This window comes from Grampus griseus, assembly GCF_964374135.1.
Source record: "Grampus griseus genome assembly, chromosome: X".
Taxonomy (NCBI): Eukaryota; Metazoa; Chordata; class Mammalia; order Artiodactyla; family Delphinidae; genus Grampus; species Grampus griseus.
Genome location: NC_138999.1, coordinates 66,672,563 through 66,689,277, shown reverse-complemented (window position 1 = coordinate 66,689,277; position 16,715 = coordinate 66,672,563). Strand labels below are relative to the sequence as shown.

The 16,715-nt window shown below is 39.6% G+C and overlaps 1 protein-coding gene across 2 annotated transcripts; it reads right to left on the bottom strand.

The window, feature by feature from the left end:
• Positions 1 to 4,166: 4,166 nt before the first annotated feature.
• On the bottom strand, positions 4,167 to 12,171 carry TBX22 (T-box transcription factor 22; the record flags this gene model as incomplete). Of its 2 annotated transcripts, none has more annotated exons than XM_082681984.1 (8): positions 4,167 to 4,780; positions 6,727 to 6,812; positions 7,200 to 7,264; positions 7,636 to 7,800; positions 8,695 to 8,869; positions 10,247 to 10,348; positions 11,195 to 11,381; positions 11,994 to 12,171. In XM_082681984.1, 8 exons carry the CDS (start codon positions 12,169 to 12,171, stop codon positions 4,167 to 4,169), a joined length of 1,572 nt encoding a protein of 523 aa, XP_082538110.1. The 2 variants fall into 2 exon arrangements, with proteins under 2 accessions (XP_082538110.1, XP_082538111.1); XM_082681985.1 differs by having other exon boundaries at positions 11,195 to 11,378.
• Positions 12,172 to 16,715: the final 4,544 nt, after the last annotated feature.

Here is a 16,715-nt window from a genome sequence, read left to right as displayed (position 1 = left end):
ATGTTCTGTATATTTATTTATTCTATGTTGACATCTAAACCATATTTATTTGCACAGTTTTAATACAAATTATCATTTAATTGCAGACCAAACCTAAGAAGATTAAATGTATATGAAGGCACCTATATCAAAGCAACAGCCACCAATGCCTAAGCTATGCATTTGGTTGTTTTAAATTGCTCTAATAAACATGTTAAATTCCAGTAAAATCAACTGGTAAACTGTTGCTGTATGCCAGGATATTATTGTTATTTTGGCTAAATAAAGATTTTTCTGCAGAAAGGCAACATATCCCTAAATTGGAGTATAAACATTGTACTTCCACCCTGTCAATTCAATTCACAAAATACAGTACATGCAATTAGACATTTCTAAGTATATTTAAATTTGCCTTTCCACACAAGTATATGTAATTAATAGTATAAGTATGCAATGATTAGATGTTCTTTATAGCATCCTTATTTTTGAGAAGAGGAGGGAGAAAAAGCAACATAGTATAAATTATTTTAAAACAAAACTAAACTAAAACCCCACTGGTTATATAAATTATAGTGTGACAACTGGAATTTATCAAATTGCGTATTCAAATAAGGAAAGTATTTGTTATTGAAGTTTAATAAAGGGATAACAACTGTGTATTACCCTACTATATACATGGACATATAGCAATATTGTCTCAAAGCATCTAGGTTTGTAATTAGAATTTTTGTATATTTTTGTAAAATATATTTTACATATTTGTACAAAACTTGTATTTCAATTATGCTTTGGCTTAGCATTCATCAGTAACTGTTAAAAGATACATGTTACCAGCTTTATGTGCACCGTGATTTTCCCCAATGTGCATACTATAAATGATTAGGATAATGAAAGGGAAATCTTCCATAATGTCCAAAAAAGATGCTTGTCTTTATTCATTGTTGGCACTTTTTCAAGTTGTCATCACATAGAACTCTGATCATTCAAAGACTGATTCACTGATTCATCCCTTGCTGATTCTAATTGTTCATTTATTTTTGTGCCATAGACATACTTAAACCTCACAAAAGAATGAAGTCATGTCTACTCCTAGACTGTATGTATAACCCATGCCTAATAACAGTGAAATATCATGAATATCTACCTTCATAACTTGAAGAAAATATAATTCTTTATTTTTGTAATACAGCGAGTAGGAGCAATGATATTAATGTTTGAAGACTCTAATATTATGTAATCTAGAATTATGTATTAGAATTTGAAATGTAATGTCCAGAGGGCATAACCCTTCTGTTTAATGAAACAAATAAGTTTTGATGTTCTAAGTTTGTTACCTAAAGTTATATTTTGGTGAGTAAAATATAATGAATAGAGGATTTATCCACTTAGACATATGTTCTGCAAACAGGCTCAAACTTGAATTCAAGCCCTTGATTTCATCTTGACTGTTCCACAAAGTAGAACCTTTCTGACACAGGAATTTGACTATAGGTCTCAGCTTGACTGGAGGTTGTGCAAAGATAAGGCAACATTCACTTATTTCCTGTCTCAATGCACAAATTTTACAGAGTTGATGAAAAGTTTATTTCCTCTATATTTATTTGAGGTAAGTCATATAACTAGGTCAGGTTAAGAATCAGATTTTATACATATAGATAACTGAATTTAAATGATTTCTTTTGAATGGGATGAAAGGATGGATGTATATATATGGTCAAACCAAATGGAAATACCAGTTTTAATTATTAGACTTGGGAGTCTACTAAGTATCATTTGGCCACTTTCATTTGCTAACTATTTCATACCTTATCTAACTAGAGTGGCTTTAGATTTCTGTAGGTTTTTTAAAGCAAACCTTATATTTAGTTGACACAGCTGAAATTAATATAATTCCATAGCATTTTGTTTTTTATTCCATAATCATAGCCTCAGTTTACCAAGTTACTCAAGTTTTGCACCATCCTATTGGGTAGTAATTATTTATTATAAAATAGTAAGGGCACTAAATACAATTTGTGCATGAATTAGAGCTGTTAGCAAGTTACTCGTCTGTTTCCTGCAGATGAGTAACTTGCTCAGAAAATAGGGGACTGCTTACTGAACTTCTTAAGGTCTCTTCCAAGTCTAATTTTCTATAAAGAATTTCTCTTGGTTACTTCTTCTTTTTCAATTAAAATTATGAAATGACAATTTATGAACAATGTTTAAAAATGGCTTAAAATAGATGTCTAGTTTCTAGCCTTTAAATTTTTGCTCCTTAATATAAATCACCTTTACACATATAGTTCTGTATTATCAATTTTATATGGGTTACATATAGAAAAAGTATCTGAAATATAAAGTATGGGGTATATGTACTTGAGCAGCTACAAAATTTATGCCGTCTCTTAAATAATCATTAAAAAGTAACCCAGAAATTTTCTGGATTTTGCAATCAAATTCTTTATGTTATGTTGTTAGTTGCTAAGTATCTGCCATCAGAATAAGTTTTACTACAATCTGATGCGGGAGTTTCTGCTTTAAAAAATCATAATTTATTTTAGTGGTAAAAGTTAGCCTACAGCTTTCCTGCTTTGGAGTAGACAGAAATAAAGTGTACTTTCTACTTTAATCCTTGACTTGATAAACTTGGGTAGTACAGGTTTTCTGCCTTAAAGATTTTTATAGCAGGTACCTAATTAGTCTGGGCCATAAATAATATTTCATCTTGACTAGAATACTCAGTTTGAATGTAACTATGTGCTGTTCTATCCCTAAGCCCAGAAGTGAAGGGGCATATCATTTTAATACATATATAAGAAGGTATATTTATAAGGTACATTTGAGAGGAAAAAACATTTTGAGCAAAATAAATAATAATGACATGCTCTCCCTAATATGTGTTGGAAAACTTTTAAAAAGCAGTTTATCAATGTCTTTAGTTTGTTAAGTCATACCATTGTGATATGAAGGGCCCTGGCTTAATAAATTGTAGAGCTAGTAGCATGAAAAATTAAAATTCAATTCATCTTAAGGATATAGAGGTTATATGTAGGTTATACTTAAGTCTTCAGAAAATTTAGGACCAGGAGAAAGGAAACTTTTCAACTTCATAGCCTAAAATAAAGTCTCATTTATGTTACGCTACTTTTGTCCAATTTACCATGATTGATGCAGAGGACTGAAATTAAATTGTACCATTGTAATGATGTTTTCATATTTATGGATTCAAATATATTCTCTCCCTTCAAATCATAACTTCTCAGTCTTTTTGGAGAGCTACAACAATTTGTTTTTGTAAACTGTGTATACAAAATACCGGGTTTGGGGCTTCCCTGGTGGCGCAGTGGTTGAGAGTCTGCCTGCCGATGCAGGGTACATGGGTTCGTGCCCCGGTCCGGGAGGATCCCACATGCCGCGGAGCGGCTGGGCCCGTGAGCCATGGCCACTGAGCCTGCGCGTCCAGAGCCTGTGCTCCGCAACGGTAGAGGCCACAAAAGTGAGAGGCCCGCGTATCACAAACAAACAAACAAAAAATACCGGGTTTGTTAAGGACTAAGTAAACAAGCATCACCTGAGAATTACCCAAAAAATAAAAGAGAATAAAAGATCAAATTTATTTAGAATACTTTGCTTTTCATTTAATCTTTGTGTTCCTTCAGGATTAAATGGTCCTTAGGCTGCAAATATTAATATTAGAATGTTTATGTCTTTATTTGTACCTTAAAATTGAGATTAGTAGTTCCTTCAACAGCAGAGTATAAAAGTATAATGCAAATGAACAATGAAATTTTTCTACAGTTACTAGATAGATAATTACAATGAAGCCAATATTCATAGATAAAAACTGTAATTGTTTCACTACCTTCACAGGAATTAAATCCACCTTCCTTTGGTCATTGTCAATATGCAAGAGGCAGTTGATGTGGTAAACAGGCTTCACTATAATTAGAGATTTCATCACCTGAAGTCACTTTTCACTGGTAGCCTACCTCATCAAACAATGTTTACTGAGTATCTTATTTTGAGGCCTAAGGCTACTGTAATCAGCCTTCTTAAGAACATATCATAAGGCACTTTAAATGCAGAATAGAGGAATACCCTCTGATAATGAAGCTTTTTAAGCCCATTAGCTCTTGACCTTTTTTGGCTACAAATAAAGAAAATATATGCTTACATGTAATTGTTTTAGAAACTTGACTATTCCATTAAAGGCAATGGTTAATTTTTGGATACCAACGAGCATGATTGCATTTGCCTTCTATTAAAGAAACTTGACTGTTTTCATTCACTTTGAGATGGTTGGTAGCATTTACCAGTCTAGATGGCATGGAGAAGTTGTACCTATAAAAGCCATAGGAAGGATGGAATGAGCAACCAATTGCTTCCTGGGCAATGGGGTTGGGTGATAAAATATTTCCAGGTGCCTGTAATCCATACAACATTTGACTGGAAGAATTAGATGCTTGTTGACACTGTCCATTGCAGTCTTCAGATGAACCGTATTTTGAATTGGTGGCCCCCAAGGAAGATAAAATGGGAACTTCCATCATGAGTGGGGCTAAAGACTGAGAACTGTTGCTGCTTGCTAGCCTTTCAGGAGCAGGCAAGACAAGAGGCTGCTGTCGCCAAAAATTAGTTGGGCAAATCTTGTAGCAAAGGGGCAGGTTGATATTGTGTAGGTACACCTCTGGACAGGGCATTCCAAGGGAGCTTGTAGGTATGTGAAATGTTGGAGGGGAGCAAGGTGGAGAAAGCAAAGAGTTCAAAGGAGAGGGAGCCCCTCCACTAGAGGTCGCTGGAGATGAGCCATTGCTTCCACCTGTGAATGACAATGCAGTCAATGAACAATGAACTAAATGTTCCTACTGAATCAGTAATCATGTCCATAACTATCCCTGCTTCATTCTTAGATTAGCTTTCCTTGCAAGTTCACAGTCATTTTAAGTCCTTTGGAAAAGAACATTCCTCTGACCAAAGTTGAATATGGTATCTCTACTACAACCACTATTACTTTTGGCATTATTATTATGTATCATGCATTGAGCATTCACTATGCTTTAGAACTATACTAGGCACTTGAACAACATTTATTCAGTGAATTAAAAAAGAAGCCCAATTAAATATGATCCAGAGCCAATTATATCTTACAAGTAAAAGCTGTTTTTTAACCATAAAAAATTACTAAAATAAGCACTTGATTAAATTGAACAGTTTTTTTGAGATTTTATAGAAAACTTCAGTCTGATTAAAAATCAGTGCATATGAAAGTAATCTTATAAATTAAAATAACATTTAAATATATTAGTTTTTTTCTTATATGAAAATCATAGACGGGGAAATTTCCATAGTGTACTATATCAAGAGTAAAAGACAGTCTTGCAGGTTAAAAATACCAAGATAAAAATGAAAGTGTTCATATCAATGTTGCCAGGTGATCTTTTATGGTTGCCTAGCATCTACTAAAATTAGGGATAGATATAAGGTCCAGGAAAATCTAGACTTTACACCTTATATTTGTAAATATTTAAATTTAAAAAAAATTGGTTATTGACTGAACTTGATCAAATTTTGTGGGGTTTTTTTTAGGGGCTACTGTTTTTCTTAACTATTTTTGTATACAGACATAGGCTAATCCTTTATCAAGAGCGTGGCAAATATATTCTATAATTAAACATCCAAAAGTTATTAAAAAAAACTGGTACCCCTTTTCTTTGCAATTTGAGAGCATTCTGGACATTTTAAATAATTAAGAAAATTGTGTATTTTAAATTATCAATTAATGATCAAGGTTAGCATTATTTTTAAATTAGTGCACCATGTGTTGACTTGGATATTTTAAAAGCATGCTGCCTAGATTCTATTAAAGTGATACTACCAAATAAGTGTTCAAATTTTTCTATGCAACTCTCTAAACCAAATTAATACAGTCAATTGAGTGAAATATTTCACTAAATGATTAGACTTGATCTCTTCACATTTCAATTAGCTGTTACGGTATCATGTAAAATTCAAGCTAACTATAATGTGATGGTAACCTTCAATTAATGTTTAAAGACAAACAACTTTAATGGAGTTAAGACAAATGGGTAAAATGATTCCATATTGCTCACGAATAAAGATCTTCTATTTATCCTTAAATATCAGAGTAAATGAAGGTATGCATTCTTCCACCAGAAAGCAGGCATTGTCAAATTATTATTTAGTCATGTAATGTACTACTTGAGAACAAATACCTTGCAAATATTTTAAATGCTTACGACAATTAAACTAATTGCCATGGCTTAGTATTGTTTTCAACATTTATTTTCCCTAGTCACAACAAAAGGAAAATTAGAGTCAAGTGATGATGAAATTGAATGGGAGTCATTTTTATCATGTGCTGAAAGTTTCTCATAAAATATTTATTTCAATATCTAACATGCTTGCAAATAAGACCACTAGTGCACCACAGGCAGATCCTAAGGAATATGAGATAGTGAGATGCTGAAGAATCCAAGTGATTTCTATAGCTCTCAGGATGTATGATAACTCAAGAAGACACAAGGCAGTAAATCCACCATTACCACGTTTATGCTCTTTTCTTTCTTGCCAGTTACCCTCCCTTTTTGCTTCTTACCTCCTCATCAGGATAAATATACACCCACTTGATTTTAAACACACATTTTCTGGCATATACTTATCCACTTGTGTAGTATTTGTACAGAGGTTCTGGCTGTTGTTATTTCATTAACATTTACAAATAAAAATTAATAAAACTTTTCTTACTTGGTGTGTCTGCACCAAAAGTTTTAAAATCCAAAGTGAGAGAAGGCCTCCATGGGTAGGTCTCTAAAACCCCATCCAATACACCTCTGAAAAAGAGATTCAAACTTTAGCAAGTCCAGAATGCAATTCCTGAAAATAATAATTTGTGTAAGCTTTTGAGTTATTTTGTTATAGTTTTTAGGGGTGAATATCTGAAATGTTTTCCTTTTATAGATAGACTTCTGAATAAAATTCCCCGTGATTATTCCATGAATAAAAACCTAAGAATCTAGAATAAGCAATATCTTAAAAGTGGGTTGGGGAGGGAGTGGGAGGAGGCAAGATTTTGAAGACAAAACGTCCAGGTTTCTTTCTTACTACCTATTTATTAGTTACAAAATTTAGGGACTCAGTCTCTGAACCACAGTTTCCTTAGCTGTTATACCTGTGAAGAGGGCTATATAAATATTAGATGTGACTGTTATATCATTTACCTGTTTCTTCCGGGATCTCTAAATCCTTTAGCAAAAGGATTCCTGTCTATTTTCAGTTTGGTGATCTATGGATTCAAAAGAGAAAGAAAGATAAAGTCAGTACCCTCAGTAAAAACACTGTCACTGTTTCTTTTAATGGTTACAACAACCACACAAGTTTTCAACATGTAATATGGCATGTTAAATAAATGTAAGCATATTGCTAAGTCAAATTTGAAATGTTTTATCTCCTGACACTCTTTGTTCTACTCTCCTTTCTATCCATTCTAACACAAGATCCACACAATTCATAATCAATCTTGCCTTGATGACAATGCAATAATGCTATGAATTTCTTTTTAATTGTGGAAAATTCAATCCATATAGTACAGCTTCACTCTTTCCCTAAAGTTTCTCTGGAGCCATCCCTGCTTGCCTGGGACTTAGTTGGCTTTACCTGCTGGTTTTGGTAAGCTGTCACTGTGGTGAACTCAGTTTCTTTAAAGGAGAATGTTTTAACCCCTTCAGCAGGCAGGGACTGAATCCGGGACATGTCGACCCTGCTGTCCTGCTTCATCACATGCACACGGGGCTTGTACTTGTGCATGGACTGCAGAATGATCTGGAGGAGAAATCAGTGGTCAAATGCTGCCTAGTAATTGGCTTCCCCTCCCCCACACTGCCCCCCTCTCATCAGCACCCCCAACCTTCCCACACAAAAGTGAAGCTAAACCAGAAAGCCTAGGCTAGCCACACACAAGGACTTTTCTTTGCCATTTGGCCCTGGACAGAGGCCTTCAGGCATAAGGGGTTTCAGGAATGGGGCACCACAGCACACCAGAAAGCAGTGATTCCATTTCCAGTTGGGGTCCTTTCCTGCTTCCAAATGTGGGTGACCATGTGATATTCCCAAGTGTTATTGGGATCTAACTGCCTGCCATAAGTTCTCTGGGCTTAGGTAACTGATGGGAAAGCATTTGACATCCCCCACCTCCTAAGCCCAGGAGCATCCTTCTTCCTTTTGTGGCTGGCACAGGGCCAGGCCAAGCAGGGCAGAGGTGAGGTGCACCTGGGAAGAAGGTTCAAGATCTAGGTGACTTGAAAAGGCCTTCCATCGGGGCGGGTTGTGGAGAAGATTTTCACCATACCATGTCACACAGAAGGTGCCCATCATGGGAAGGCAATCAGAGCCCACAGTGATTGCCAGGGAGGCTGAAGTGCCAGAGAGCTCAGGGAAGCATTCCCTTTCACTGTCTCAGACCAGGCATCCTGGCTTAAACAAGTCTCCTTTGGTCCTCAAACTCCTTTCACTCACCATCCCCAACGCCCAGCACTCTCAGATGCCAAATAAAAGTCACAAGAGCTACTTTGGCCACAGGCCTAGAACTTGGACAGTTCCTAAAGACTACAACTAGCACATCTGGAAGACACCTCCTTGGCTTCTCCAGGGTGACCTTCCGGCTGACACCTTGGCATCCCCCTCCTCTCCTCGGAACAAAGGATCGCACACACTTACATGGCCTTTGTCGTCCATCTCGTTGTTGGTGAGTTTCACGCGATCGAAGCTGATGATCTGACGCATCCATGTCTCTCCCGAACAAGGCGAGTCCGGGTGAACATAGAACCTGGGAGTGATGCATGAGTGGTCTGTATTCCCGGCTACCATCCACTGAGAGCTGTGATACACATACCTGAAAATGCGCGGAGTGTGGCTTTAGGCGCAGCGGGCCAAAGCCAGGAGCAGGGACTACCGCGATCCCGTCCTAAAGGCTTCGGCCAAGGTTTGCCTGCTAATCTCAAAGGCAACTAGTAAAAGATACAACTTCATTTCTAAAGATCGTCCAGGGATAGAAAGCAAACTGTAAATAAGCATATACGTCATTAAAATGTAGTGAAGTGCCAGGGCAAGTATAATGTCATGGGATTTCAGAGTCTGGTTTGCATTTCCTCACAGAAACCGCAACAAAAATTCATCTAACCCGTTTTACTGAGCAGAGACACCCGAAAAATCCTCCTGTCCTACAAGCGTCAGGGAAGAAGCAGAAGTGTGAGGGAAAGTGTCTGTGCAGCCCACCGCCACCAGACCAGTAGTCTTGGAAGCCCCTTTGTCCACAATGCTTTACATGAGAATACCCTCAAGGAACTCTGCCCGCTGCGGCCTCGGGGCTGATTTTCGCATTGTCTTCAATCTCAACCGCTAAATTATGCGCCGAATTCCCAAGCCAGCTGAAACGTGATAAGCAGCTTGTTCTGCTATTTCTGGGCTACGGCCCCAGCAGGCTCTTGAGCCCAGCCTTCTTTTTGCCCCTCACTCCCAGAATTGGGTGCGTTGCCGGCTGTTTCCTAGAAAGGCTAGGCACCCACTTCGGTCTAACGCTCACAGGCCGAGTGCGGGCAGATGCCGCCCAACCCCCATACCCCTGAGCTAAAGCGCTGGCCGACCCGAGCTTCTGGGCTGCCAGCAAAGAAGGGCCTCTTGGCTTTAGATCAGTTCGGCCACTTTTAGCCTGCTTTAAGTCGAGAGCTTACATCAAGAGAAAGGTTACTTGTATTCTCTGGGACCTGGCCTCCACTTCAGGGGAGAGGCTAAGGAAGGAAGAAAAATAGACTTAGGCAAGATAACTGCTAGACTAGCTTTGGATGGCAAATCAGGGCATCGCTCAAGGACCCTGCTGCTAAATTAGCACATCCCAGAGCCCGGTAGGGCCCCAGAAGCCCAGGTATTTCTCCCCAAATTCCTTTAAACAGCTTCCCTCCCAGATGCCTGAGCCAAAACCCTCTGCAGTTTGCAGAGCCAAGGCTAGAGCAGCGGGTAGGCAAGAGGTTTGGGGTGCACTGAAGCACCAGCTGGAACCTGTGATCCAGGAGTGAGAGGAAAGAAAAACAAGCCTGCTTTTCTCTCAGTCTGAACTCCCTGAACTCCAGTTTGAGGGAGAAAATTCAACTCTCAAAGCCCACAGGAGAGCAATTATCCCTACCATGATAGAGTTTTCAAAACAGCACTCTCAGGTTCCATAGATATGAATCCCCATTCCCAGCCTGTGGTACCCTCCTTTGGGCCTGGTTACCTATAGCGTTTGGAATCCACCGGCACCACATCGATGGCCACATAGTACTGTTTCCCTGGGTCCAGTCCTTTTATCTTGACCCGAACAGAGGGGAACATCCTCCTGTGGGAGAGAAAATAGCGACTGACCTGGGCGCTATTAGAAACATTTGGTGCCAGGGGGGGTTGGGGACAAATGAAAAGTAAAGGAATAAACTATACTCTTCTTATTCTAGACAGGTTCAGTGAATGAGATTTGCTACATGAGGAAAGATTGTTGGTTACATGTTTGATTGAACAAACTCAGGATTTTTGAGTGGATCAGAATATCCTTACCACAAGGCTTTGTCCACCCCACTTCCTATCACCACCATAATAAAAAGCTATAGAAGAAAAAGTAGGAAAGAAACAGCTGTGCCTCTCCCCTGAGTTTTCAGCGGTACTTTCTGTGAGGCAGATTTGGGAAAGACTGAAATTAGGAAGATTCACACACAGAAAAATTACCCAGCTGATGTGAAGAAAATGCCGCACAGGAAAAGGTGGAAGAGGGAAAGCCCCACCTCAAATTGACCTGGGCTCAGGACAGTGGGCTGAGAGCCTGCTAGATGGGATATTGTCCACTGATAACTGCGAGGCTTTAACAGAAAGGCCTGGCCATAGCTTAAGATGTGGGGGTGGCATCTGGCACCTGCCTTGGGAGATCTAATTTTTGTCATATACTACACAGGCAGGAGCTGCAAGAATGAGTTCTTGGAATCAGGGTGTACAGGAAAGAAAGGCCGAGCCACTAACATGGGCCAGGCAAGGCCTAGTCTGGTCGATTGAGAGGCACTGGCTTCCAATACCTGTCTGGGGTGGGATTATGGGGAGAAGGGTACCAAAGCATAAAACTGGAGGCACCCATCTTATGAGAGCAGAACATTAAGTGCCTACTGTGTGCGGCCCTTGAACAGCTTGGGCAAAGCCGAACCTGCCCGCCTTGGTAATGATCATCTCAGTTCCAATGTCATGAAATCTCTTCCACAGCTCGGATCCTTGAAGCTCCACTTGGATAGAATCTTTTTCTTCCAGACTTCCGAAGCTGTTGCAGCCGCCGCTGCCGCCTCTACAGCCTGAGAAGGTAGTTGCTAAGGGCTCTGTCTTGGGTCGCTTTTCTGCTGGACACAGAGACGCTGAGAGTTTGAGAGAGCTTCGCAGTTCCCGCGCCCCCTTCTCGCTGACGCCTGTCTCAGAACAGACCGTCCTTGTCTCTTCCCCGGGAACCTTGGCGTCGGATCTCCAAATTCCCCACAACACCCACTCTGGCCCCCTGATGGAGAGAAAGGGGCCCAGGTAGCGCCCTGTGAAATGCATGACCCTTCTTCAAATTTGCCCATCCTCGTCTCTCTCGGAGACTTTTCGTCCCTGATGCTGAATCCCCTCGGGATCTGGGTCCATGCCCTGTTTTCTACCCCGAGAAACATTCACCCTCTGGCTCTCAGGGCTTCCGGGAGTTTGGAGAGTCTCGCTTCATAAATCTGTGGGGACCCTCCCCTTCACCGCAAATGAACCACAACACTATGGGCTTAACGTGGAGGCTCTGAAACTTCCCCCTACAGCCAGATGGCTGAGGTATCCCCGCCGCCCCGTACGCGGCCATCGCTGGGCCAAGACATCCTTTGATAGGGCTAGCCGCCCTCCTGCAGCGACGCGGCGCTAGTCTGAGACCTTCCGATCCAGCAAGCCATGGTAGCCGGCGCTGGGGTTTGGGCCGCGGTAGGGGTACTCACCAGCCTGCTCGCTCTTCCTTCCTGCGGCGCTGCTCCTTCTCTCCTCCTCCGCCTCTCCACTCTCTTTCTCAAGCAGCTCAAGTTGCGCCTCCTCTCTTGTGTCTCGCAGTTTTCTTTTGCTGGGTCTGCCCACCAAGGCTTCCACCGAGAAGGCGTGCGCTCGAGAGCTCAGAGCCATCCCTGGAGAGGGTGAAGAGAACGTACTCTGCAAAGTTTCAACCTGAGCTGGGTTAGGGAGGGAGAGGGTGGGAGGGCGCAGAGGACAGGCAAAGGAGGGAAAGCGGGAAAATCAGAAAAACCTGAAAACTCAGAAAACAATTTCTGAATCTATATTCAGGGGGAAAAATGTGTGTGTATAATTTTTATATATACGTATAGATTTTCTTTGAACAGACAGAATGAAAGGAGATTAAACTGGAGCCAGAGTCCTCTGGAGTCTAGTCCCCTTTCCCTTTTCGCTCTTCTCCCTCCCAGTGGACATGTGCGGAACATCAGTCTTCAAGTCCCAGATTCCCGGACCTGGCAGAGCTCAGAGACTGGCAAGCGTGGCCCTTTTAGGGAGCGGACCTGCCCCTAATGGCGGCTCAGGTCGCTCGGATTGGGAGATACTGTTGCATCGGACTGAGTGAATACCCGGCTGGTCATAGCCTTCACTGTTTGTTTTGGAAACTGTTGGAAGCATAAAAAAACACCGTGACACTTCAGAGACTGACGGGGAGGGGGCGGTGGGAGTGGGAGGATAGAAAGGGGTTGGAGGTTGACTGGAAAGGGGCTCAGGATAGTCTAGTGGGGAGGAGGGATACACAAACTTACTGTTTTGCATTAAATTGTGAAACTAAAAGACATGCGAAGTAATTGCCCACGGTGAGGGGGCCACTTTTCCAACAAAAGTGAAAATATTATTTAACCAAATCCAGAGAGATGTATAGGGGTCTTTTGCTCTTAAGTGAGTACACTGGGGAAACAAAGAGCAGCACAAACTTTCTGGGCCTGTTTGTTCTACAGTCTGGGTCTAAGACTAAGTGGACCCTGTACTACTCTGACCTCCCTATCCAGGCGGGGAAGTAAGAGCCAGTGCAGGCAGGAGGCTCCCAGATAACCACTTTCAATGATCAAGAGCAAACCTGGACCTTCAATCCCTGCCTCTACTGGAGCCCAATATTCCCCCACACAGCCTCTTCTTACTCGCATGACTTAATCAGCAAATACAGCCCAAGAACTCCAGGGCCATCAGCAGAGCACCAATCAGAATTGTGCTCCCAAGGATGTGACACCTCACAATGTTGTGCTCAAATAATTGATTCCAATATATCCTGAAATATCTCCCTGAGCTAAGTTTTACTTTTCCTTAAAATGGATAAAGACACCTTTGTGTCAAGAAGAGACTTGCCTACCACTTCCAAGGAGCATGTTTATGCATGCAGATGTGAGATGCCTGCCTGTGTGCTTAGGATTGGGTCATGCGCTTTTCATCAGCAATAAGAAATCAGGCACCCCTGGGCTCTCTTGCAAACTGCATCTGAATTATTGACATTTTCACCTTTTCAGAGAGCTCAGCTCTCTCATGTGTACTGAACTAAGCTGTAGTTAATTCCTGTTAACTTTTATCTGAGAGTAAAGTTATTGCAAGCCTCAGAACCAGCTTTGTGATCTGTTCAGCTGCCAAAGCGCTGGGCTGTCAGGTACTGGGGGCATGAGGGATGTACATTTATGATAGAAGTTCATTTTCCACAGCTAAAAGACTCTTTTGAACATTCTCTTTATTTGAGCCAGAAACACCCATAAACCTTTATAAGATATTCTTCAGCCCACATGGAACATGCAGAGAGAGAGGCTCTGGGATGCACAGATGCCCACATTAGAAAGAAAATAAAGTGTTTTTGTTGACAATTGGAAAATCCTTACAGTAAAATGTTGATTTTGAATTACCAAAAAATGTTATAACTAGGAACATGAAGGGAATTTATCTCTTGAAAGAAAAATAAATTTGTGGTTAATACAAATTAAATATATTCAAAATCTATGGAGATACAGAGGATATAGATGTGCTTTAAGGGATATATGGTTTATAAAAGCTCTTATTGAATATGAAATCTGAACTTGCTTTAAGCAGATAGAAAGCAATTTTTAATTCTCTAATAAAAATTCTAATATTTTATTAACCACTATAAATAGGTATGTGAATTAACACATGCACAAAACAAGGTTGGCCCTGAAAATATTGCTTCTAATGAACTGTATGTGCAACAAAGTAGACGTTCAGATTTAAGCTAATGTATCTGAAAGCATTACGTTTCTCAGATATTTATGGCAGGTCAAGGGCAAAGATTCATGGCCTCTCTAGTTTTCTATATAGGAAATATGGGTTACTTGAAGAAAAACGTATGTGTAAAAGAAACTAAATCTGACTGGAGGAAAAAAATCCCCTGTGTTCTGCAGTACTTACTAATCAAAGGGATGATGTCAAACTCATATGAAGGGATTCCAACTGTCACTTTTAATTTACAAAAGAAAGAATGAAACACATTAAATGAAATATATAAATATTTCAAATATATACCTATATTAAGTATAAATAAAATGTTTTGAGACTGGTTGATACCTAGTGCCACACTTTGGCAAAAGTACAAGCAACTTCATGATAAAGATCATTTCCTCGAATTGTTATTCTTCCTACTCTCCCTTGATCCTCATTCTCCATGGTTAAGATATTTTGGCATACTTCCAAGCTTGTAGAATGTGAATCTGAAATAATTTGCTTATGATCATTTTTGCCATTTCTTGGGAAAAAGCTTACCAACGTCAAGAAATGCAGAGAGGCAGTTTCCTCACAACATAATTTGAGTACCCGAATTCCACTTTGCCTGAACTAGCTAAGTTGCTTACATAAATAAATCATCTTTGCTTAAATGAGTTTCAGCTGGGTTTTCATCACTTGCAAGCAAAAGAATCCTGACAAATACATCATCTTGATAAAAATTTGGAAAATCAACTTTTTTTTCTAGTTATTCTTTCTTCCTCCTCCTTCTTCAATACTACTGGTTCTGTGAATTGGGAAATTGCATGCTACACACTATCCCAGACTCATAAAACCTGGAAGAAAATTTGACTTTCTATGCAAATTACTAGCACTATGATAACTGACAAAACTGAATAAGGCTCAAGCAGTATAGCACATAGGAGGACAGACTTTGGATTCAGACTGACCTGATTCAAATTCTGACTTTGCTACTTTCTGAGACCTTACACAAGTCTTCTTCTTTTTTTAACATTCAGTCTCTTTCCTCTAAACTTTTGTTTTTACTTTTAATACCTTCATCACAGGGTATGTTTCTGTAAGTGTATATATCTGAGGGTTAGTGAAATAATATACACAAACCACTTAGCATAATGCCTGGAACATAGTAAGCACAGCTGTTTTCAACATTAAAAAGATGATGGAGGTTAATTTCGAGAATGTGTTAATCTTTAAGTTAACTATACAATTATAAATCCTTTGTGGCCAGACACTAGAAACAGAAGTTTATGCTAACACTGGCACACTCAACTTTTGTTTAAATCCTAAAGCAGATTCAAAAGTTCAGAAGTCTTTAAAGTAATCACCTTCCTTAAATTTGAGAACCATTTTAATAAATTAAGCTAATGAATTAAACAAAAATATTGGATTTGAGTTTCAAAAATCTATGGGAAATACATCTGTTAGAATACATATTCTGATCTGATTTTATCAACTTGATCTTTGGAAAGACATTTTTGCTATTTTACCAATGCAGTGTAAGTGTACGTTCTTCTTATAGTAGTAGATAAAATATATTAATTACAGGCCTCTAACATATAGCTGTGTTCTCACTCCAGAAAATTAAGAAAACTGGTCTAATTAATATTAAAAGTAATTCCCACACTGAATCCTTCAACTTCTAATAAGCTTACTTCAATATAATCTTTCAAGATTTCAGTACTTCAATGCATCTAGCAATTCAGTTATGCATGCCAAACTTTGTAATCCATGTTCTTAGGTAGAGTGGAGGAAGAAAGAACAGGGAAACAAATTCTTATATGTGTTCATTGCGTTCTCATGGTGACAATTGGGAAGTTAAATGCTTATTCTTGCAAAAAAGTTAGCTGAAGGAAAATTTATTCCTTTGAATTTAATCATGTCATGTGTTCATCAGATATCTGCTATCAAATGATGAAGGTCTTCCTATGATAATGATTATAACAGCGCTTTTGGGTTCATTATGCTCCTCATTCTCACTGAATTTTATATTAAAGGCATGCAACTATTTTTCCCATTTTTTTCTACTCAATTTATAACTTATGGCTGGTGGGTTTTTAAAAAATGTTGGATCTAGGAGCTTTGCCCACAGAAATATGAGGACAATTTTTTTCTTGACTAACTTTGGGCAGAGAAGATGAATGAAATAAAAATAAATAATAAGCCCAGATGTGGCCCTACTCTACAGTGATATGGTATTTGCCAGAGTAGGCATTGCATGTCCAGTTAAACGCAGCTGGGATTGACATCCAGCTGGTCCATGGAAAGGAGATCTTTAGGAATCAGGTACAACTTTAAGCATCTGATGATCTCAGATAGTATGACAAAGGGTTAAATACAATCTGAATGCTGCTGAAGGGTTTGGTTCAATAACCTGCTCACCCTGCAGGGCTGGGAAAGACACCACCCCTACCCTAGAGGGGCAGAGTGAAGCTCACGGCAAGGCC